At 42.8% G+C, this 23,422-nt stretch overlaps 1 protein-coding gene across 3 annotated transcripts in view; it reads right to left on the reverse strand.

Moving 5' to 3' along the window:
- LOC112246968 (histone-lysine N-methyltransferase 2A) overlaps window positions 1-23,422 on the reverse strand; it is a 59,785-nt gene that overhangs the window by 31,127 nt on the left and 5,236 nt on the right. For all 3 annotated transcript variants that reach the window (XM_042304870.1, XM_042304871.1, XM_042304869.1), the window contains exons 2-14: window positions 21,853-21,931; window positions 8,675-13,126; window positions 8,289-8,482; window positions 7,951-8,064; window positions 7,546-7,708; window positions 7,164-7,398; window positions 6,754-7,052; window positions 2,896-2,999; window positions 2,151-2,261; window positions 1,225-1,338; window positions 884-1,033; window positions 336-546; window positions 89-202 (exon numbers count right to left, since the gene is read on the reverse strand). In XM_042304870.1, coding sequence (XP_042160804.1) covers window positions 89-202; window positions 336-546; window positions 884-1,033; window positions 1,225-1,338; window positions 2,151-2,261; window positions 2,896-2,999; window positions 6,754-7,052; window positions 7,164-7,398; window positions 7,546-7,708; window positions 7,951-8,064; window positions 8,289-8,482; window positions 8,675-13,126; window positions 21,853-21,931 — 6,340 coding nt within the window. The remainder of the gene's footprint in view (window positions 1-88; window positions 203-335; window positions 547-883; window positions 1,034-1,224; window positions 1,339-2,150; window positions 2,262-2,895; window positions 3,000-6,753; window positions 7,053-7,163; window positions 7,399-7,545; window positions 7,709-7,950; window positions 8,065-8,288; window positions 8,483-8,674; window positions 13,127-21,852; window positions 21,932-23,422) is intronic.

Below are 23,422 nucleotides of genomic sequence, written 5' to 3' on the forward strand. Positions count from 1 at the left end.
ACGAGTTTGCATCCCTGTGAAAGGTACCGCTGAGCATGGGAGTCCGTTACACAGCAGAAGAAGTTGGGCGTAACACTGGAAGACCCACCTGTCAGGTCCTCACACTTGGCATGGACCCAGTGGTTACAGGTGGCACACTGCATCATCTGACTGTCATAGTCACTGTCCTCATAGCACTTGAAGCAGATCGGACAGTAGTTGCCTTCAGAAAGAGATACCATCAATATCCTGCCATTCCCATATGAACAGTGAAATCAAATAAATGAACTTGTCTTATCATGTTTTAACATTAGTGTTTGCAGATCAACTTCCCCAAAGCGCTCACGTCATCTCACCTTGGTCATGGAGCTTGGTGCAGTCTGGACAGAGTCCTTTATCGTGGTTCCACTCGGTGTCCCAACACTTCCCTGGTGTAACCCCACAGCTTTTACACCTGATGCACGTCATACACACCCAGGCCTTCCTCCTCCTGTTGGGTTTGGGGTAGTTAGGCCCCAGGCATGAAGGGTGATAACAGTTCTGACATCTGTCACACTCCAGCAGAGGCTGAGGAACACCAGAGAGATACATTATTACAGTTACACATAGATTGGTGGCAACACTGATGTCACAGTTTGGATATATGGTGGATACACTCAGGCCGTTAACAATTTAACAAAATGTCTGTTGTGGTCTACTTAAGTGCCTCTCCCATAGACATCAATAGCAGATAGATCTGGTCTACTCAGTTCATCGACTCTCATTGAACCAGAAAATAAACAAGAGTGGAGTGTCACTTCCTCTTCAGTCTATGGGTTAACTATAGACCCTAGATATAGCCTAAAAACTAGTGACCAGGTGTTTAAGTTCTCAGGAGTGACTGGGGCCTTGTGTGGACCAATACCTTGGAGTGCTTGTTTTTTCTACCACATATATGGCAGCACTTGCAGCGACGACAGCACCAGTTCTCCTTGTTCTCCTCAGAGGGCCGCTCCGTTGGCTCAAGGCAAAACCGGTGGAATGGCTCACAGCACACCTGGCAGTAGAGCATTTGCTAGGATAGGAACAGATAACAGTCTGCAGGTTTAAGACCTTCCAATGGTGGATTCAAAAGATCCATCATGGCCATACATTGACAAAAACATCCTACATGTCAAAACATCCTATAGCAAATATCAGTGTTGAAAACAAAGACATTCCTCCAATGGGACATTGTAATAACAGAGCCATGTTGTGAGCCTTTACCTCTTGTTGTCCTTTACTGGCACACAGCAGGCAGACACAGGGGGGCATGATGGGTACAGAGGTCAGGATACTCAGGCCTCCCATCATCCACACGTTCTGGAGGTCACAGTCCTCCTGCATGGCAGACAGGGGAGGCTTAGACACAGCTTTCAGCTTTCATACAGAGGCCCACAGTACAGAGTCAGACACAGGCGTGGGAGATAGAGATGGGAAACAGCCTTCTGGACTCTTGATGTAGAATAACACTGACATCCAGTGGATAGATAAGGGTATTACAGAAAATAACCAAACCAAAGACAAAACCTGATGATAATAATGGCTAATTTAACCATGGTTATAAACAGAGTAGTTTGGGTCCTGGATGCTGATAGGCTAAGCATTCTTGCCGTGTATTTTGCATACAATATAGCACGGGTATGACACAAAACAACTTATTTACTGTTATATTTATGTTGGTAACAGTTTATAATAGCAATAAGGCACCTCAGGGATTTCTGGTATATTGGCCATTATAAACTGGGTGGTTCAAGCCCTGAATGCTGAAAGCTATGAGCCCTGCTCTAACTCTGTTGGTAGACGGTTTATAATAGCAATAAGGCACCTCAGGGGTTTGTGATATATGGCCAATATACCGCGGCTAAGGGCTGTGTCCAGGTACTCCGTGTTGCGTCGTGCTTAAGAACAGCCCTTAGCCGTGGTATATTGGCCATATACCACACTCCCTCGGGCCTTACTGCTGAAATAAACCACACCTCCTCTGCTTTATTGCTTAATTATAATGCAAGGCTCAAGTTCAGTTGTTTAAATCAATGCACTTGCGCTGGGCCTATATTTTTCTGGATTGGCTCGACAAGCAAAATCAGTAGCTAACTGGTAAATGAGATCTCTAAAAACACAGCTACAAGAGTCAGGGAAAAGCATCGGACCTTGAAGTCCACGCCGATCTTGTGCGTAGGCTCGGAGGGCTCCCTCTCCCTCTGGTCGAATCCATTGGCCAGGGCGGCCAGGACGCTGGGTGGCGTCTGTTCCAGAGGATTCTGGGAAAAATATGACGGAGGATGAAAACGGGCTCGTCCCCACCCCGCCTCCACCAACATCCTTCCCCTCTCACCCCCTACCCTGGCCCTTGGCCACCCCGGACTGGCCCCAGTGTGGGATAGCAGGTGCCAGGGGTGGGGAGACCCTTGGTCCTCGGGGTAGGAGGATGATAGCTCCAGGTCTGGCTGTGGGTGTGGGGGGGACTGAGTCATCTGCAGCAGTAGCTGCTCCGCCGACAGCCCCTCTGACTCTCTCTCTCCCTGGTGGTCATCATCCAGCCAGCTGTAGACACCACCGCTCCACAGGCCTGTCTGCTTCTGCTGTGCCTGTGAAGGGTGGGACTGCTGAGGCCAAAGCAAAAGAGCACCAGCGTTATCTGCCACGAGCACCTATAAGCAAGCAGCAGCTTAACTCAGAATGAGAGAAGGAAGAGAGGACAGGGAATCCCACCATGAGGTGCAGCAGAGGGAACACGAAGTGAGTGGAAATATGGAGAGATTGGAGAGAGAGAGGGGGGTGGGGAGTGGGTTGTGGAGATCCTTTGTGTTATACACCTAGGAGACCCAGAAACTGTCAATTCATGCACCGCCTGCTCAGTGGCATCAGAGCAGCAGCCCTGTTGTGATTCTTTACCTTGTCAGTTTTACGGCGACAAGGAGGGACTCGGTGGTGCAGCCTGCGATGTCTCACACCGTCGTCCGACAGATCTCCCAGGAATCCATCCAGAGAGACAAAGTCTGAAGACGAAAAGGAACCATTGCAGTGGTCATTAGACATACAGCGTTAATACTTCAGAGTTAATGCATAACCTCACAGCTATGAACGGGATCTTCTAGAACAGTGGTTCCCAAACTTTTTATAGTCCCGTACCCCTTCAAACATTCAACCATCAGCTGCACTAATACCAGGGACAGCGCACTCTCAAATATTGTTTGTTGCCATCATTGTAAGCCTGCCACACACACACTATACATTTATTAAAACACAAGAATCTGTGTGAGTTGTCACAACCCGGCTTGTGAGAAGTGACAAAGAGCTCTTTTTGGACCAAGGCACAAATAATAATATTTGCTCTTTATTTAGCAATCTTACATATAAAACTTTATTTGTTAATCGAAAATTGTGAATAACTCACCACAGGTTAATGAGAAGGGTGTGCTTGAAAGGATGCACATAGCAATGTTGGGTTGTACTGGAGAGAGTCTCAGTCTTAAATAATTTCCCACACACCGTTCTGTGCCTGTATTTAGTTTTCATGCTAGCGAGGGCCAAGAATCCACTCTCACATAGGTATGTGGTTGCAAAGGGCATCAGTGTCTTAACAGCGTGATTTGCCAAGGCAGGATACTCTGAGAGCAGCCCAATCCAGAAATTTGGCAGTTGCTTCTGATTAAATTCAATTTTCACAGAACCGCTTGTTGCAATTTCAAAGATGCTCTCTTGTTCAGATATCGGTAAGTGGACTGGAGGCAGGGCATGAAAGGGATAACGAATCCAGTTGTATGTGTCATTCATTTCGGGAAAGTACCTGCGTAATTGCGCACCCAACTCACTCAGGTGCTTCGCTATATCACATTTAACATTCTCCGTAAGCTTGAGTTAATTTGCACATTAAAAAAAACTACAATGATGGAAAGACCTGTGTGTTGTGTTGTGGAAATAATCAGAATTTGTTGGTAACATAGGTAAGATGTTTAATATTCATCAAATGTGTGTAAGTTACTTCTCATCAGAATGGTATTTTTGTATAATACTGTGGCGGGGTTGCAGTTATCTGTTCTATGTCAAGACTAAGTTGCATGGGCCGCAGAGAGGGGAGAGGTCAAAGTGTCATCATGTGTAAACATATCTTTTGCGCCACTGTGTGTGTATCAGTCACTCCCTACTTTTCCCATCGGGGAAAAGGAGGATGGCAGTGTCTGGAATCATTCTCATGCTCCCTTTTATCTTAACCTATAGCCTCATTCTCCTCTCCGTGAGTTTGTCCAGGATTGGTTGTATTTAGAATTGGTTGTATCGAAACGACAATTTGATATATGCCTGTTGATATGGAGGATTGGTTTATGGTTCTGGGGTTTGAGTAAGGAGACAAAGCTGAACGATTTATTATGTCTATGCTGTCTGACTATGTGTGTTCTTTGCTATTAAAGGATCGCAGTTGCAATGCAGGAGGGGCTCTCAGAGAATTCATTTGATAGACACTAAATTGTCTGAGAGTCACAGGATTGTGATAGAGCTGATATAATTAAAGACTTTGATAACTAACTCTGACTTGTGTGTGGTTTGCTCCCATGATTTGGTAAATAGAGAAAATTTCCATGACAGTTGTCCTTGTTAATGCAGACAGAAGAGCTCCAACTTCTTAATCATAGCCTCAATTTTGTCCCACACAATTAATATAGTTGCGGAGAGTCCCTGTAATCCTATATTCAGATCATTCAGGCGAGAAAAAACATCAACCAGATAGGCCAGTCCTGTGAGAAACTCGTCATCATGCAAGCAGTATATACAAGTGAAAATGATGGTCAGTAAAGAGAATTGCACTTCTGTGTGTGGTTAAAACGTTACATGGTCACTGCCCATATCCTTGCATAGTGCAGAAAATACATGAGGTCAGGGGGCTTGCTTTAAAATTTAATCATTTTCACTGTAGTGTCCAAAACGTCTTTCAAGCTGCCAGGCATTCCCTTGGCAGCAAGAGCCTCTCGGTGGATGCTGCAGTGTACCCAAGTGGCGTCGGGAGCAACTGCTTGCACGCGCGTTACCGCTCCACTATGTCTCCCTGTCATGGCTTTTGCCCCATCATTACAGATACCAACACATCTTGACCACCAAAGTCCATTTGACAAGGCCCAGCATTGTCACAAAGATGTCCAGTACTTTAAAAATATCCTCTCCTGTTGTTCTGGTTTGCAGAAGAGGATGTCTTCCCCCATAAACGTAACAGACCTATACCAGAAGCTGTGCCAGGCCCACCAAGTCTGTTGACTCATCCAGCTGTAACATATAGAATTTACTGGCTTGTTTGCAAAGCAGTAATTGTTTCAAAACATCTGCCATGTCACGGTTGTGTTGTGAAACAGTGTTGTTTGATGAAGGCACTGTCTGTATAGTTTATTTGGCCTTTCCCCCCAGCCATATCCACATCAGCAGGAAGAATTAAGTCCTCCACAATAGTATGGGGCTTGCCTTTCCTAGCCACTCTGTAGCTCACCATATAAGATGCTTCTAGCCCCTTCTTATAAATCTGTTGCTTTTATACATGTCTTACTACTCAAAAGTCATCTTAGTTCTCACTCAAAAAACTGCTTTGGCTTATTTTTCAAATTGGTATGTTTTGTTTCTAAATGTCTGTGCAAGAGTGAAGGTTTCATTGAGTTCTGAGATAGTGGCTGAGGAAAAGCACTACTCCCAATGTAAATGAACCCCAAATCAATGTAGTTGTCATCATATTTGCACCTCTTCGATGGTCCAATGTCCCTGTCTGTTCGGTGTTTTCTGGGGAAGGGGGCAGTAGCTCTTCGGCTGCATCAGATTCACAACTGTCATTGTCCATGCTAGCTGGGCTAACAACAAATGTAGAATTACTGATGCTAGCATTGGACGTTGTTGCGGATGAATCAGAATTAGTTGGGTAACATAGATAAATAAGATGTTTTATTTACTTTCATAATATGCTTATGTGAGATATTTGTCATTAGAATGTCTCTTTTTGGACTATACTGTTGGCAGTTGCACTCTTCCCTTCTCAGCTAGGGAAAAGTCACTTGGGGCACAAAGAGGGGAGAGGTCAGGTTTGAACATTATCTTCATATGTGAATGTATCTGTTAAATCATGTGAAGTCCTCCGCAATGTCTGTACGCCAGTCTCTCCCTCTTTTTCCCATTGGTGGGAGGAGTATGGCAGTGTCTGGAACCATTGTATTACCCCTCTGATGTTGCACTTATCTTTCATAGTATATGACCTAGAGGCTCACTCCCCTCAGTGAGCTTGTTCTTGAGATGGGTGTATCTAAAGTTGACCATTGATATATGCCATTGGATAAGGTAATGTTTTGGTACTATGAAGTCTCAGGAACGAGATGAGAACCTCGTCTTACAGACCAAACTGAACGATAATTTATAGCTATCTAGCTATGGGATACTCCTCTCTCAAGTGAAAGTCTTTCTTTGTGAACTGTTCCTAAGATCTGTGGTTCGTCATGTAAGTTGAGAGGGGTGTATCTTGGCTATAAAAGATCTTGGTATTCTCTTATAGGCACTCTCAGAATTAATTTATAGACACTGAATTGATCTGAGAGTCAAAGGGCTATGGTGAAGCTCATATAATTAAAGATGAAGTTTGAGTATAACTGACTGGTGTGTGGTTTGTAAATTGTGCATTGTACGTACCCCAGTTTGGGAATACCTGTTCTAGAAGATCTGACAATATTAAATAAACAGAGGAAAATCCCTTTGTATTATCACTTCTCAATAATGTTATATTACTACCTTGGCTGCGTGGGCCGGGGCCTCTCCTCCGGCCGGGGGAGGCAGAGTTGGAGCCCACAGTGATCTCCAGGTCGGAGTCATAGTCCAGCAGGTCAAAGTAGGAGCGCGGCTTCACACAACGCCGCGGCTGCTTCCTCACAGATGGGCTCTGGCTGTCCCCCACCTCCATCCCATCAACTTCCTCATTGCTAGACTGACCCACGCTGAGGGAGTGCCGCCTGCGCTTCCCAGGACCTCTAGGAAACTTGCCACTCAGACGACGTGCCTTTCTGTCTTCAATCTGATCGCATCTTTTATATCTTTTGGAGAGAGAAATACATTTGTCATTTAGTTGTTTATTCAATCTATATAATTCAATAGCATATATGTGAGTTGGTCACCTTTGCAATTCTGATGAGCAGTACACTTACACGCAGCACTGTCGCTTCGTATTGGGCCCTCCAAATTTGGGTTTGTCCAGGCAGTTCATGCACTCGCCACAGTCCTCCTCATGGTTGCAGCCCTTGCAGATCCCACACCTCCGAGAGCGGAGCCCGAATGGTCCAAGGCTCTTTTGTTTAGCAAAACCAGCTGCCGACTTCCTGACCTTGGTAACCTTCTGGTCAGGCAGCCCAGGGCTGTCTGGCCCAGAGGGAGACCGACCACCTACAATAGGTAAGGTATATGATTATGATATCTTTCATAGGAAAGTCAAAGAAAGTTGTGGGGAAAGACAATAACGCATGATGTCACTTAAAAAAGTTTGTTGAGAGATTTGCATTGATAATCCGTTTTGAAAGCTTGAGGCTCTACCTTGGTTCTTGCCAGAGGGAGATATGCCAGTTCTCTCATGCAGTGGCAGAGCACTGAGTCTGGGGATCATGTCATCGGGCACCAGTGCACGAGGCTGGCCCAACACCACAGCTGCTGCACGGCACACGTGTTTGATGCGTGGACCCCCCGCTCTGCGGAACTCCTGGTAACAAGGAGAGAGGGGGACAGGGAGGGATGCTGTTATGACACATTCTTTTATCACAATGAAAAATGTATTTATGACCAGAATAGGTGGGTCTTAGTGAGGAAGAAACAACATACTGATACTTTATTGAGTAAGAGAAAGAGACAAAGTTGCATTCAGAAACATTGAAAAGCGAGAGACACTGAAGATAAAATATGCAGAGAACAGCACAGACCAGGATTGTGTTCATATGCCCATACCTGTGACAGGGGAGGGTCAGTCATGTTTGAGGCAGCAGGCTCAAGCTGCTCTTTCGGTTTCCTCCTTTGTCTCTTCCCTGCTGCATCTCTGGAGCCAGCAGGCCCTGATAGAAGCTGCAGGTAACATGTTTCATCACTATGGGCTTACACAGGAAGCTCTCCAGAGATATCACAATAGATGTTAATGAATATCATCCTATTTAATGACAATGAGGGGAAACATAAAGCATATTCTGTATCAGAAAAAAGTCCCATCATGCATGTTGTTTAGTGCAAAAAATAACTGTCTGCATGGCAATTTTAAAGTGTATTCTTTTTATGAGTGAGACAATTATTACCCCTGAGGACTTGAGTTGTTTCTGCTGGTCGATCTTGTTGAGCTGGACCTTGGCTTTCTTGAGCAGATTGAACATCCTCTTATTGGCCCCTGTGAGGCAAACTCTCTGGGTGGCTCCTTTCTCCTCAGCAGCAGCACGGTCAGGCTCAGCGATCGTGTCCAGATGCAGTTCCTGTGGCTCAAGCTTTCCTGCTTCTGGGACAGAGAAAGTCCAAAAGGTATGTCACTTTACTTTCCAGGGTAGTACAAGCAGTGAAAACATACATATTAAACCAAGCAACATACAAATAAACAAAAATACCAGGTTTACATAATGTGCAGTTATTTATCAAGCAAGCTAATGTTGAACAACTATACGCATTAATTGATTGATAGCTCTTTTCTTACCTGCAATAACATTTTCAGCATTTGTTTTGTCTTCCTCTGTCAACTCCTCATGTTCTCCATATTGAAATGTTAAGAACTGTGAGTTCATAGTCCGAACACACACAGAGACTTTTCGCACAACCCCAGGGCTATCAAGGTCCTCAATCTTGAGCTTGGATTTGCCTTGCTTTGATTTGGGTTTGCTTGGAGCTGTGATTGTGGGACGTTTCTTTAGACAGATGCTCTTGACTTCATCATCCAGACCTTCCGCTAGCATATGAACAGAAGATTGAAGAGTATTGCAAACACCATCTGTCATCACGTTTTTTCTTCTCCTTTTGGGAAGTCCTGGTTGCAGCTTCTTCAGTCGCTTGTACATATTTAGGTGAGATGTTTGCTTGTTGAACTTGTAGCACCTTTTCTTTTTCTGAACCTCCTGGGGATCGGTTGATGGGTCAGAAGCAATTTGGATTTCTTTGGATAAAAGTAAAGTCTCATACTCGCTCTGAAGAGTTTTGTCCAGCGTATATACTTCCTCACCAGACTCTCCTGGCACATGCCACTTGAAACTGGGATTCCTCAAAAGGGACCTCCTCTTTCCAAATTGCTTTCCGGAGGATAAGCCGTCACTCATGTCAGTGGTTTCCTTTTCGAGTTCCTGAGTTGAGAACAAATCGACATCTAACTGCGCCTCATTCAGAAATTCTTCATCGTCGACAGGCAGATCAGGAGTAAGGTCTCTACCTGTGCCATCTTCTCGTTTCTTTCCAGTGCGTGGGTGTAAGCCGAATAGTTGGCCTTTCTTCGGGGAGTTTCTACGAGGCAAAACAGACATGCCAGCATCATCCATAAACCTCTGTGGAGTCTTGATCACCCGTGAGGACCGGGCACTGACAACAGGCATGATGAAGTGCTTTATGTTTTTAAGGTACTTTGATTTACCATGCTGGTCATCAAAAGCATCAGACTGTGGTTCATCATCCACAGTGTCTTGTATATCCTGCTCCTCCAAAATTTGCTGGGCGAGATCAATTTCTACCTGCTTAGATAGAGTTTTAGGCCTGGCTCTTGGTCTTTTGCTACCAAGGAACTGAAGGCTTGAATTGGGGACCTTTTTCCTTCTATTCTTGGTCTTGAGGATACCAATGAGTTTAGAGCTTGCCAGTGTGGAAGCAGCCTCTGGGGAATAAACTTCCTTTAGGTCCACCTCTTCAACAGCTTCAGGTACCTTACTTTCAGGTAATTTACTCTCATCACGCGTGCTCCCTTCTGGCCTCTGCCTTTGTTTCTGCCTCTGTCCAATTAAGGCTCTTCGCTTCTTTTTGCCATGTTTGAACAGACTTCTATGACGGCATCGTTCGGTCTTTTCAATAACAGAGGGCTCCAAAAGCAGCACCTTTCCACTCCCTATTGGCTGGGTCTCTGGCTCCACCTTTACCTCTGGTTGAGTGTCAGCCAAAGTCACAGGTTCAGATTGGGCTAATTCTATGTTTGGAGTTTCAGATGTTGGTGTCTTTGACTTCTTTCTAATTGAAAGGCTAGAAGTTCTTCTCCTAGGTTCAGAGACAAGAGACAATGTGGAGATTTCCTCTGTCTGCTGTTCAGATCGGGCCATCTCTGTGTTTGGAGTTCCAGATGATGTTGGTGTCTTTGACTTCTTTCTAATTGAAAGGCAAGAATTTCTTCTCCTTCTAGATTTAGAGACAACAGACAATGTGGAGATCTCCTCTGTCTGCTGTTCAGATCGGGCCGTCTCGGTGGTTGGAGTTTCAGATGTTGGTGTCTTTGACTTCTTTCTAATTGAGAGGCTAGAATTTCTTCTCCTTCTAGATTTAGAGACAACAGACAATGTGGAGATCTCCTCTGTCTGCTGTTCAGATCGGGCCATCTCGGTGGTTGGAGTTTCAGATCTTGGTGTCTTTGACTTCTTTCTAATTGAAAGGCTAGAAGTTCTTCTTCTAGGTTTAGAGACAACAGACAACGTAGAGACCTCCTCTGTCTGTGGTTCAGAAGGGGCCATCTCGGTGTTTGGAGTTTCAGATGATGTTGGTGTCTTTGACTTCTTTCTAATTGAAAGGCTAGAATTTCTTCTCCTCCTAGATTTAGAGACAACAGGCAATGTAGAGATCTCCTCTGTCTGCTGTTCAGATCGGGCTGTCTCGGTGGTTGGAGTTTCAGATGTTGGTGTCTTTGACTTCTTTCTTATTGAAAGGCTAGATGTTCTTCTCCTAGGTTTAGAGACAACAGACAACTTACAGGCCTCCTCTGTCTGTGGTTCAGATGGGGCCATCTCGGTGTTAGGAGTTTCAGATGACGTTGGGGTCTTTGACTTCTTTCTAATTGAAAGGATAGAATTTATTCTCCTCCTAGATTTAGAGACAGACAATGTGGAGACCTCTCTCTGTTGTTCAGATGGGGCCATCTCTGTGTTTGCAGTTTCAGATGGTGTCTTCCTTGACTTCTTTCTAATTGAAAGGTTAGAACTTCTTCTCCTAGGTTTAGAGACAACAGACAATGTGGAGACCTCTGTCTGTGGTTCAGATGGGGCTAACTCTGTGTTTGGAGATTCAGTGGGTTCAGGTAACATCTGCGTCTTCCCTGGCCTCTTTCTAACTGAAACACTCAAACTTCTTCTCCTTCTAGGTTTAGAAACAGACGATGTGGAAACCTCAGTCTTCAAAACCTCATTGGTCTGTGGTTCTGCTTCACTGGCAGGTTCATCAGATGGATGTTCCACATTTGGACTTGTTTGAAGCTTATGTTTGTGGGTTGTCCAGGGTTTATGACTTCCACGCTTCTTCCGTGGTGTAGACATCTTCGCCAGTCTTCTCCTCCTTGCTTTGGGAGTTGGCACAGCATTTGTGTCTGATAAAGAAATTTTTTCCTCCAGAATTTCACTTGAATCTTTTGTGATTACCACCATCTTTTTTTCTTCAGGCGCAGGAGTAGTTTGATGGATCAGGAATGATGGTTTTGAGCGTTTAGGTTTACCGGGTGAGGAGACCTTTTTTATCTGAAGGGGTGGAACAACCATTGCCACAGTATCACCACAGTCAGTTTGAGTGGCCTCCTCTGGATGTGGTTGCGTTCCCTGTCCCACCTCAACATGAAGAGATGACTTTTCCTCAAGAGACAAATTCTCCTTAATCTTCTTCTTGGAAGACTTCTCATTATGTGTGTGCTCAGCATCTCTGGAAGTAGTACAACTCGTGGCCTCTTTCTCTTCAGGGTTCTCAACATTCTTGATCACACTGGGTTCAAAAAGAGAGTCTTTGTCTAATTCAGTGGTACTCCGCTGCTTCTCTGTTCCTTTGACAGTATTTCCAGAGCCCTGCACTTGGGTGTCCTTTTTTTTCCCCTTAACCAATGTAAGTGTCCACACAAACTTGCTTCGTTTCTTCTTACGAGAGGAGCCCTTACTGTCAGTCCGAGATGAGCCTTCCAATTTGGGGTTTCTGATTTTAATCAGCTTAAAACTTGGAATCCCGATTATGTCATCATCATTTTTAAAAGCCAGACCGTCATTGGAGTCAACAATTGGCTTTTCAGGTTCTGTGGCTAACGGAACATGGATTTCTGTGACAATCTTCTCTCCTTGATGTGCCTTGCTTTGTTTACGCCTACTCTTTCTGGGTGGTGTTTTGGCTTCCTCTATTCTTGAAACCTCTAACAATGACTCTGCCAGACATACTTTGTCATTGCTCTGGTTTTTTGATTCTGTTACAAGGCCTTCATGTGTTTCAGAGGGTGGATTAGTAGTTCTACTTCTTCTTCTGATCACCAGTTTATTGACTTCAGTGCTTACCTCTGTGGTTCTTTCTTTCCGTTTGAATTTCTTAATGTCTGTTTTTGGCGCCACATTTCCACTTTCCAGTGCAATGTCCTGTTTGCCTGTTGATTTTCTACCCCCCTCTGATTTTTGGTCATCAACATCCCCAACTTTGGCCCCACTTTGAACACAGGGTTCAGTGATCTTGGAGGCAGATCTACCACGCCTCCTTGCCGGTATGGCTCCTCCGCCTCCCTCATCCTCAGTGCCATTCAGATGCTGTGCCTCATCAGCTTGTGTCTCTGTCTTTAATTTGACATGGGCACTGGAGATCTGGTCACCTTTGACGTCATTAGCCTTTGATTGAAAATGTAATCCTTTTACCTTCAGCTTCTCCACAGATTTTATACGTCCTCCCTTTTCCTTTCTCACCGTCTTCTTGGCCACCAACTTGATGGTAATCCTTGGAGTTAAAGCTGCCCCGTTTTTCGCAGGACGCCTCTCCTTTGCTGGGTTTGAGTGCTTGTTTTTTGAACCCTTCCTACCATCCGTGGAAGGCACTGCATCTGGAGAAATTGCACAGTGGATTTCTTGTGAAGATCGTGCATCTTCTTCAGGAGTGGGAGACTCATCTGTCTCCTTTGGGGTGACAACAAGGGGTGGCTTCTCTCGTATCCTTTTTGATTTTGTTTGGACAGGATCACCTTATGGAGGAAAAGAACAAATGAGAGAAGAAATTACTATCATATCTAAGCTGATATACAATGGCTTCAGAAAGTATACATACCCCCTTCTCTTATTCCACATTGTTGTGTTACAGCCGGAATTCAAAATGGTTTAAAATGAAATTTCTCACCCATCTACACACAATACCCCATAATGACAAAGTGAAAACACGAAAAAAAAAAAGATTTGCTAATTTATTGCAAATGAAATACACAAATCTAATTTACATATATATTTACTCAGGTGTGTGAATAGTCGTCAGAATCACCGTTGGCAGTAATTACAGCTGTGAGTCTTTATGGGTGAGTCTATAAGAGCATTGCACCACTGAATTGTACAATATTTGCACATTACTCTATTTAAAATTCTGCAGGCTGTCATGTTGGTTGCTGATCATAGCTAGACGTCCATTTTCAAGTCTTGCCATAGATTTTCAAGCAGATTTAAGGGATAAGTTGTAACTAGGCCTCTCCGTAACCTTCAATGTAGTCTTCGTAAGCAACACCAGTATAGACTTGCAGTGGTGGAAAAAGTACCCAATATACCTTAACAGAAAATGACTCAAGTAATAGTGAAAGTCACCCAGTAAAAATACCAGAGTAGAAGTCTAAAAGTATTGGGTCTTAAATATACTTAAGTATCAAAAGTAAATGTATAAATACATTTCAAAGTCCTTATATTAAGCAAACCAGATCACCATTTTATTTTGGAGAGGGGCACACTCTAACACTTACACATAATTTACAAATTAAGCACTTTGTGTTTAGTGAGTCCTCCAGCTCAGGCAGTAGGGATGACCAGGGATGTTCTCTTGATAAGTGTGTGAATTAGACCCTTTTCCTGACCTGCTAAGCATTCAAAATGTAACAAGTAATTTTGAGTGTCATAGAAAATGGAGTAAAAAGTACATTCTTTTCTTTAGGAATGTAGTGAAGTAAAAGTAGTAAAAACATAAATAGTAAAGTCCAAAACAAACTACTTAAGTAAAAATACCAAAGTACTTTACACCACTGCATGTAGGTACGTACAGTTGAAGTCAGACATTTACATACACCTTAGACAAGTACATTTAAACTCAGTTTCACAGATCTTGACATTTAATCCTAATAAAAATTCCGTCTTTAGGTCAGTTAGGATCACCACTTTATTTTAAGAATGTGAAATGTCAGAATAATAGTAGGGAATGATTGATTTCAGCTTTTATTTCATCACATTCCCAGTGGGTCAGAAGTTCACAGACTCAATTAGTATTTGGTAGCATTCCCTTCATTAACTTGGGTCAAACATTTTGGGTAGCCTTTCACAAGCTTCCCACAATAAGTTGGGTGAATTTTGGCCAATTCCTCCTGACAGAGCTGGTGTAACTGTGTCAGGTTTGTAGGCCTCCTTGCTCACACATGCCTTCTCAGTTCTGCCCACACATTTTCTATAGGATTGAGGTCAGGGCTTTGTGCTAGCCACTCCAATACCTTGACTTTGTTGTCCTTAAGCCATTTTGCCACAACTTTGGAAGTATGCTTGGGGTCATTGTCCATTTGGAAGACCCATTTGTGACCAAGCTTTAACTTCCTGACTGATGTCTTGAGATGTTGCTTCAATATATCCACATAATTTTCCTGCCTAATGAAGCCATCTATTTTGTGAAGTGCACCAGTCCCTCCTGCAGCAAAGCACACCCACAACATGATGCGGTCACCCCATGCTTCACGGTTGGGATGGTGTTCTTCGGCTTGCAAGCCTCCCCATTATCCTCAAAACATAACGATGGTCATTATGGCCAGTTCTATTTTTGTTTCATCAGACCAGAGGACATTTTCCAAAAAGTACAATATTTGTCCCCATGTGCAGTTGCAAACCGTAGTCTGGCTTTTTTATGGCGGTTTTGGAGCAGTGGCTTCTTCCTTGCTGAGCGGCCTTTCAGGTTATGTCGATATAGGACTCGTTTTACTGTGGATATAGATACTTTTGTACCTGTTTCCTCCAGCATCGTCACATGGTCATTTGCTGTTGTTCTGGGATTGATTTGCACTAAAGTACGTTCATCTCTAGGAGACAGAACACGTCTCCTTCCCAAGCTGTATGACGGCTACGCGGTCCCATGGTGTTTATACTTGTGTACTATTGTTTGTACAGATGAACGGGGTACCTTCAGGCGTTTGGAAATAGCTCCCAAGGATGAAACAGACTTGTGGAGGTCTACAATTGTTTTCTGAGGTCTTGGCTGATTTCTTTTGATTTTCCCATGATTTCAAGCAAAGGGGCACTGAGTTTGAAGGTAGGCCTCGAAATACATCCACAGGTACACCTCCAATTCACTCAAATGATGTCAATTAGCATATTAGAAGCTTCTTAAGCCATGACACCATTTTCTGGAATTTTCCAAGCTGTTTAAAAGCACAGTCAACTTAGTATGTAAACTTCTGACCAACTGGAATTGTGATAGTGAATTAAGTGAAATAATCTGTCTGTAAACAGATTTTGTGTCATGCACAAAGTAGATTTCTGAACCGATATGCCAAAACTATAGTTTGTTAACAAGAAATTTGTGAAGTTGAAAAACAAGTTTTAATGACTCCAACCTAAGTGTGTAACCTTCCGACTTCAACTGTATGCATGCATGCATGCATGTATGTATGTATGCATGTATGTATGCATGTATGTATGTATGTAGTTCTCTCTACCGCATGGCAAGCGGAACCGGAGTGCCAAGTCTAGGACAAAAAGGCTTCTCAACAGTTTTTACCCCCACGCCATAAAAAAAAAACTCCTGAACAGGTAATCAAATGGCTACCCGGACTATTTGCATTGTGTGCCACCCCCCAACCCAACCCCTTTTTTACGCTGATGCTACTCTCTGTTTATCATATATGCATAGTCACTAACTATACATTCATGAACATACAACCCCAATTAGGCCGACCAACCAGTCCCCCGAGAACATTGGCTAACAGGGCTATCTGCATTGTGTCCCACCACCCACCAACCCCTCTTTTACGCTACTGCTACTCTCTGTTCATAATATATGCATAGTCAGTTTAACCATATGTAAAATACTACCTCAATCAGCTTGACTAACCTGTGTCTGTATGTAGCCTCGCTACTTTTAGACTCGCTACTGTATATAGCCTTTTTACTGTGGTTTGATTTCTTTACTTACCCATTGTTCACCGACTACCTTTTTTGCACTATTGGTTAGAGCCTGTAAGCAAGAATTTCACTGTAAGGTCTACACCTGTTGTATTCGGCGCATGTAACAAATATGAATTTGATGTACATATTTGTCCTTGTGTAGTAGGTTATTGTCTTGTTGAAAGGTGAACTTGTCTTCCAGTGGTTGTTGGAAAGCACACCAAACCAGGTTTTCCTCAAGGATTTTGCTTCTCTATTCTGTTTCTTATTGTCCTAAAAAAAAAACTAACTAGCAGTTGCCGATGACAAGCAAACCCATAACATTGTAAATATGAAGAGAGTTACTCAGTGATGTGGTGTGTTGGATTTACCCCGAACATAACACTTACTTCCTAGGTATCATGAGAAGGATTGCAAAGGGTCGGAAACTTTCCAGGAATTTTCCATGGGAAGATAAGCCAGGGACTTTTGCTTAAATTCTTCAAAAAAGTTATAAGTTAACAGTGAACCTTTTATGTGGGATACACGAGGCAGTTCTAGGTCTTGTGGCATATTTTGACTAAACTATCCCCAATTCAATGGAATTGCAACCCACGGCATCTTCCATCACATGTACAGCTGATTCTCAAGATCTTGCACACTAATGTTGAGCCCACACTACTACACTGTCTGAGCCAAGGACTACATGCTTTCTGGTAGGTTTTGATTACAATACTGGGTGAGGGGATATATTTTATATGACATACATACATTTGTTAACTAGTAAATAGTTGCCTACAGCAAAGTGTGTTTAAATCATTTCTAACTGGTTAACAATTTCTGCTAGTTAGTGTTTGCTACCGTGTATGTTTTAGCTTGCATGAGTCTGCTAACTGAGGAGTGTTAATTCATCCGTTTCCATACGTTTCATTTTAAAACATTTATCATACAAAGGAGTTGTTTAATCTGACTGCTTAACTATTTATCTGTACATGGAATTGTATTTTGGTTTTTCTTACAATTCTTTTCTAATCTTTACAGGAAAATGCCACAGGCACTATCTGATGTTTGGAGATATTTCACTGCAGTCAATGTAGAAGGAAAAGCTGTGCCCAATTGCAAATACTGTGCCAAATCATGTGAAGAATGCAACAAAGATGCAGAATCATCTGGCCAAGTGCATAAAGTTCCCTCAGTGCTCACAACAAGCAACCTCTGACAAAAGTCCCTCTACTTCTATTCGAGGTTAAAATGATGAGACACCTTATCGATAGCAACAGCTCATGGTCGTCCTGGAATCAGAAGTTTCTTTGACTCAATGGAGGAACGTAGTCAGAGAAATGCTGATGAATGTCTTGCTTGAGCTGTGCATGCAACTGGTTCACCTCAGATGCTCACAGGCAATGTGTATTGGAAGAGATTTCTGAATGTTCTTCGCCCAGCATACACCCCACCAACCAGACATGATTTATCTACTAATTTGCTTGATGCATAGTTCAGAGTTCAAGTGAAAGTCAAGCAAATCATAGAGAAAGCAGACTGTATTGCAATCATCTCTGATGGGTGGTTGAATGTTCGTGGGTAAGGAAAAATTAACTACATCATCTCTTACCCCTCAACCGGTATTCTACAAGAGCACAGACACAAGGAACAACAGACACACCGGTCTCCACATTGCAGATGAGCTGAAGGCAGTCAATGAACGTGGACCACAGAAGGTATTTGCACTCGTGACAGACAATTCTGCGAACATGAAGGCTGCTTGGTCTAAAGTCAAAGAGTTCTACCCTCACATCCATTGGCTGTGCTGCTCATGCATTGAATCTGCCCCTCAAGGACATCATGGCACTGAAAACAATGGATACGCTCTACAAGAGAGCCAAGGAAATGGTTAGGTATGTGAAGGGTCATCAAGTTATAGCAGCAAACTACATCACCAAGAAAAGTGAGAAGAATAAGAGCCCCACATTGAAGCTGCACAGCAGCACCCGTTGGGGTGGTGTTGTCATCATGTTTGACAATTTCCTGGAGGGGAAGAGGTCTCTCCTAGAAATGGCCATATCACAGTCTGCCAATATGGACAGCCCCATCAAGAGGATCCTCCTGGATGATGGATTTTGGAAGAGAGTGGTAAACAGCCTGAAACCTATAGCAGTAGCCATTACACGGATTGAGGGAGACAATGCCATCTTGTCTAATGTTCAGACTCTGCTTGAAGATGTAAGAGAAGAAATCCGTACGGCCCTGCCCACTTCACTGTTGCTCAAAGCAGAGGAAACTGCAGTTCTGAAATGCATCAAAAAGAGCAAAGACTTCTGCCTGAAGCCCATACACACCGCAGTGTACATGTTGGACCCCAAGTATGCTGGCAAGAGCATCCTGTCTGGTGCAGATATCAACAAGGCCTATGGTGTCATCACTACCGTGTCCTCGCCACCTTGGCCTGGATGAGGGCAAGGTTCTTGGCAGTCTGGCGAAGTACACTTCCAAGCAAGACCTTTGGGATGGAGATGCAATATGGCAGTCGTGCCAACATATCTCATCAGCCACCTGGTGGAAGGGGCTTTGTGGATCTGAGGCTCTTTCCCCTGTTGCCTCCATCATCCTCCAAATCCCACCAACATCAGCTGCCTCAAAGCGCAACTGGTCCTTGTTTGGGAACACACAGACCAAAGCAGGCAACAGGCTGACCAATACAAGGGTTGAAAGATTGGTGGCCATCCGGGCAAATTTTAGGCTTTTTGAGACTGACAACGAGACATCCTCAACAAGGTTGGAAAGTGATAGTGAAGATGAGGCCTCAGAATCTGATGTTCAAGAGGTGGACATTGAGGAGGTCCAGGGAGAAGACATGGAAGACGACCAAAGCTTTAGTTTCTAGACTATCATTTTACAGATGTACAGTGGGGAGAACAAGTATTTTACACACTGCCGATTTTGCAGGTTTTCCTACTTACAAAGCATGTAGAGGTCTGTAATTCTTATCATAGGTACACTTCAACTGTGATAGACGGAATCTAAAACAAAAATCCAGAAAATCACATTGTATGATTTTTAAGTAATTAATTAGCATTTTATTGAATGACATACGTATTTGATACATCAGAAAAGCAGAACTTAATATTTGGTACAGAAACCTTTGTTTGCAATTACAGAGATCATACGTTTCCTGTAGTTCTTGACCAGGTTTGCACACACTGCAGCAGGGATTTTGGCCCACTCCTCCATACAGACCGTCTCCAGATCCTTCAGGTTTCGGGGCTGTTGCTGGGCAATACAGACTTTTAGTTCCCTCCAAATATTTTCTATTGGGTTCAGGTCTGGAGACTGGCTAGGCCACTCCAGGACCTTGAGATACTTCTTATGGAGCCACTCCTTAGTTGCCCTGGCTGTGTGTTTCGGGTCATTGTCATGCTGGAAAACCCAGCCACGACCCATCTTCAATGCTCTTACTGAGGGAAGGAGGTTGTTGGCCAAGATCTCGCGATACATGGCCCCATCCATCCTCCCCTCAATACGGTGAAGTCGTCCTGTTCCCTTTGCGCGTCCCCAAAGAATGATGTTTCCACCTCCATGCTTCATGGTTGGGATGATGTTCTTGGGGTTGTACTCCTCCTTCTACTTCCTCCAAACAACGGCGAGTGGTGTTTAGACCAAAAAGCTCTATTTGTGTCTCATCAGACCACGTGGCCTTCTCCCATTCCTCCTCTGGATCATCCAGATGGTCATTGGCAAACTTCAGACGGGCCTGGACATGTGCTGGCTTGAGCAGGGGGACCTTGCGTGCACTGCAGGATTTTAATCCATGACTGCGTAGTGTGTTACTAATGGTTTTCTTTGAGACTGTGGGCCCAGCTCTCTTCAAGTCATTGACCAGGTCCTGCCGTGTAGTTCTGGGCTGATCCCTCACCTTCCTCATGATCATTGATGCCCCACAAAGTGAAATCTTGCATGGAGCCCCAGACCGTGGGTGATTGACCGTCATCTTGAACTTCTTCCATTTTCTAATAATTGCGCCAACAGTTGTTGCCTTCTCACCAAGCTGCTTGCCTATTGTCCTGTAGCCCATCCCAGCCTTGTGCAAGTCTACAATTTTATCCCTGATGTCCTTACACAGCTCTCTGGTCTTGGCTATTGTGGAGAGGTTGGTGTCTGTTTGATTGAGTGTGTGGACAGGTGTCTTTTATACAGGTAACGAGTCCAAACAGGTGCAGTTAATGAGTAGAGAACAGGGGCTTCTTAAAGAAAAACTAACAGGTCTGTGCGAGCCGGAATTCTTACTGGTTGGTGGTGGTCAAATACTTGTCATGCAGTAAATGCTAATTAATTACTTAAAAATCATACAATGTGATTTTCTGAATTTTTGTTTTAGATTCCGTCTCTCACAGTTGAAGTGTACCTATGATAAAAATTACAGACCTCTACATGCTTTGTAAGTAGGAAAACCTGCAAAATCGGCAGTGTATCAAATACTTGTTCTCCCCACTGTATATTGAAAACATTTTTGGGAGAAGCGATGGATCATATATTCCCTTTTGTTGTTCAGTGAAATCATCCCATGTGAAGAGTCAACTCATTTAATTAAAGTTCAATTAGTAACTACATTAAAAAAAAAAAAATTCCATTGGAAGGATTTAATCATTTGCAATTATGTCTACTTATGATAAGGTAAAAGGTTTATGTTTGTCTCCATATGATATGGTAAATATATCCAATGCAAAAAATATCTACATTTAAATGGTATTAATATTCATTTGCATATATTTCCATATAATCCCACAGAAAGTTTCCACCTCTGAATATTCCCCAAAATGTGCAACCCTATTTCCCCAGTCACGTTTTTATTTATGAAGCATACCATAGTTTCCCAGAACAGCAGCCAGTCGTGTTCGGGAGAAAGCGGGAGCTGGTGAGTCCATTGTGTTCAATATCTATCGGTGAGTCTCTGTGTGGCGCACATGAGGTGATAAAGTTACACTTGTATGCAATTCACTACTAAGTGTTTGCCATCAGATATCTTAAAACTGTCTAAGATGTGCTATACTCTCCAGCTGTGTATTTGGTTACTTGTTAGTTATCTAAGTAAGTGGCTGAATTAATAAGGAGACGAGCGGTTAGCTTTCTGCCGTGTTTGATAAGTCAAAGAGCTATGGATGAATTATCTGTACAGTTGCCATTTTTTCTCTGTGCTTCCAACTATTGTTTTTTTCACCCTTTCACAAATTTGTTTATTTGCACAATTTCTCTCGTTCACTTTAGCTTGTAAATGTCTACACCAGAAATTACTACTAGCTATACTTGTATAACATTATTAGCTGGATTTGCCAGTCTTTGCAATTGGTTTGTTTGTTTGTGCCCGTTAGCATTCAGCTAAAAGCATCCATGAGAATTTGCCATTAATTGTGCTAATTTTGTTGTAATTCTGGTAATAGACTGCCAATGGGCCTTTTTTGCGTTTTGAGCCTCTTGTGTGCTATACCAGTAATACCGTAAATCCCAGGATGGCAGAATAACAGTATGAAAATCTCGATTCCGCCCAAGAATAATAGATAGGTGGCAAGGGATGGGCATAGGTGTAGAATAGGCTAATACTTACTTTTGGAGGGATTATGTCTGGACCGTACGGGGCCTTTATATCCTTTACGATCAGATTCAAATCCTGTGAAATCATCTCCCTGAAAGGCAAGGTCAGATTATTAACTTTGGACACCCAACATTCTTTTTCCGACTGTTTCACAATTTTCCATAACCTCACAACAGTTTGATACCGAATATGCATTTGAAATTGATGAATAGTAGTTTACATGCAACAATTAGGTCTAAAAGCTTTGACAACAGTGACAATAACCTAACACACACACACCTGAACACAACTAGGCCTATGCAATTGAATGCTAGTACTAATACTGTTGACTACAGGATCTTTTTTTATATCCCAATCTTGAGGGAGAACAGTGGCAGGGCAATCAAAAATGACATTGTGTAATGTCATGTAGTGAGTAGGTTATTCCATGATAACAGAATTACGCAGAGACTCCTATTTTTTACATTAAAATGTATGCAAAAAACAACAACATTGATTTCAAAGTTGAACAAACCGAACAAACTCTATGCACAAAGACTACTTTGAACAATTTACACAGAAAATTTCACAAAAATACATTTACTGGTAGAACTGTGCAGATGCTAAATTTGGTAACAGTAAAATCTCCCTGTTTATGCAACCACATTTTCCAAAAACATCAGATTCAAAGATGTTAGCAGAAAGAATGGAGTGTCAGCTATGACATGACACCTTGACTTTGAAAATCGATTTTGGTTATTGAATACACTATGTGAAGTGAATTTACAACCGGTAACAGAACAATGATTGCGTAATTACCTAATCGGTCTCTGATCTGTACAACACAGAAATGCATAATTATGGATATGATTTTCACTCTTCATGGTGATGTATCCTGAATTAGGTACACAGAAAGGTAAAAAATATGCAGTATCTTACTTTGCATATGTGTGTATTATTCTACACACTGGCCATTATTCTCATGATCTCTGTCACCAATTAAGACCAAATTTGGTTGGTCCGGAACAAATCTGAACCAATCATAGACTTCTATGTAGGGTACAGTACAGCACAGTTCAGTACTAGGATGGCAAATTTTGGTAAATTTTGCTGCCGACTATCCGACCATCATTAACCGGTCAATAAAACAGCTACATTTTTACAAACAGTAAAATGGCATGACCAACTGAAAATACTATGCATTAAAAGGAGAGGACATTTTTCATTAAGAGCTTAAATGCAAACATGCAACTCTACCACGCCTATTGTTTTAAAGTCAAAATGTTATAGCCTATTATGGAACATGCAACTCTTGTAATGAAGCAGCCGATAAAACGTCATTTTCAAAAACACTTGCCAAAATGCATTATGCGGGAAAAAGTAGTTCTAAAACTGTGCACCTAAAGTGAGCCGATTCATGTGTGACAGGGATTCAAATCTGTCACACAAAAAGACAGGGAATCTAAAAGCAACAACTAGGATGGGTTGTTATTAATACGACTAGGATTGTGCCTTTTGCTTCTAGCCAACAAAAGAAAGTTGATATGAAAATCAATTGAACAGTAGAGAAATTAAAGTTAATGGCATGAGGAAGTCTATATAA

Source organism: Oncorhynchus tshawytscha, linkage group LG23, assembly GCF_018296145.1.
Source record: "Oncorhynchus tshawytscha isolate Ot180627B linkage group LG23, Otsh_v2.0, whole genome shotgun sequence".
Lineage (NCBI taxonomy): Eukaryota > Metazoa > Chordata > Actinopteri > Salmoniformes > Salmonidae > Oncorhynchus > Oncorhynchus tshawytscha.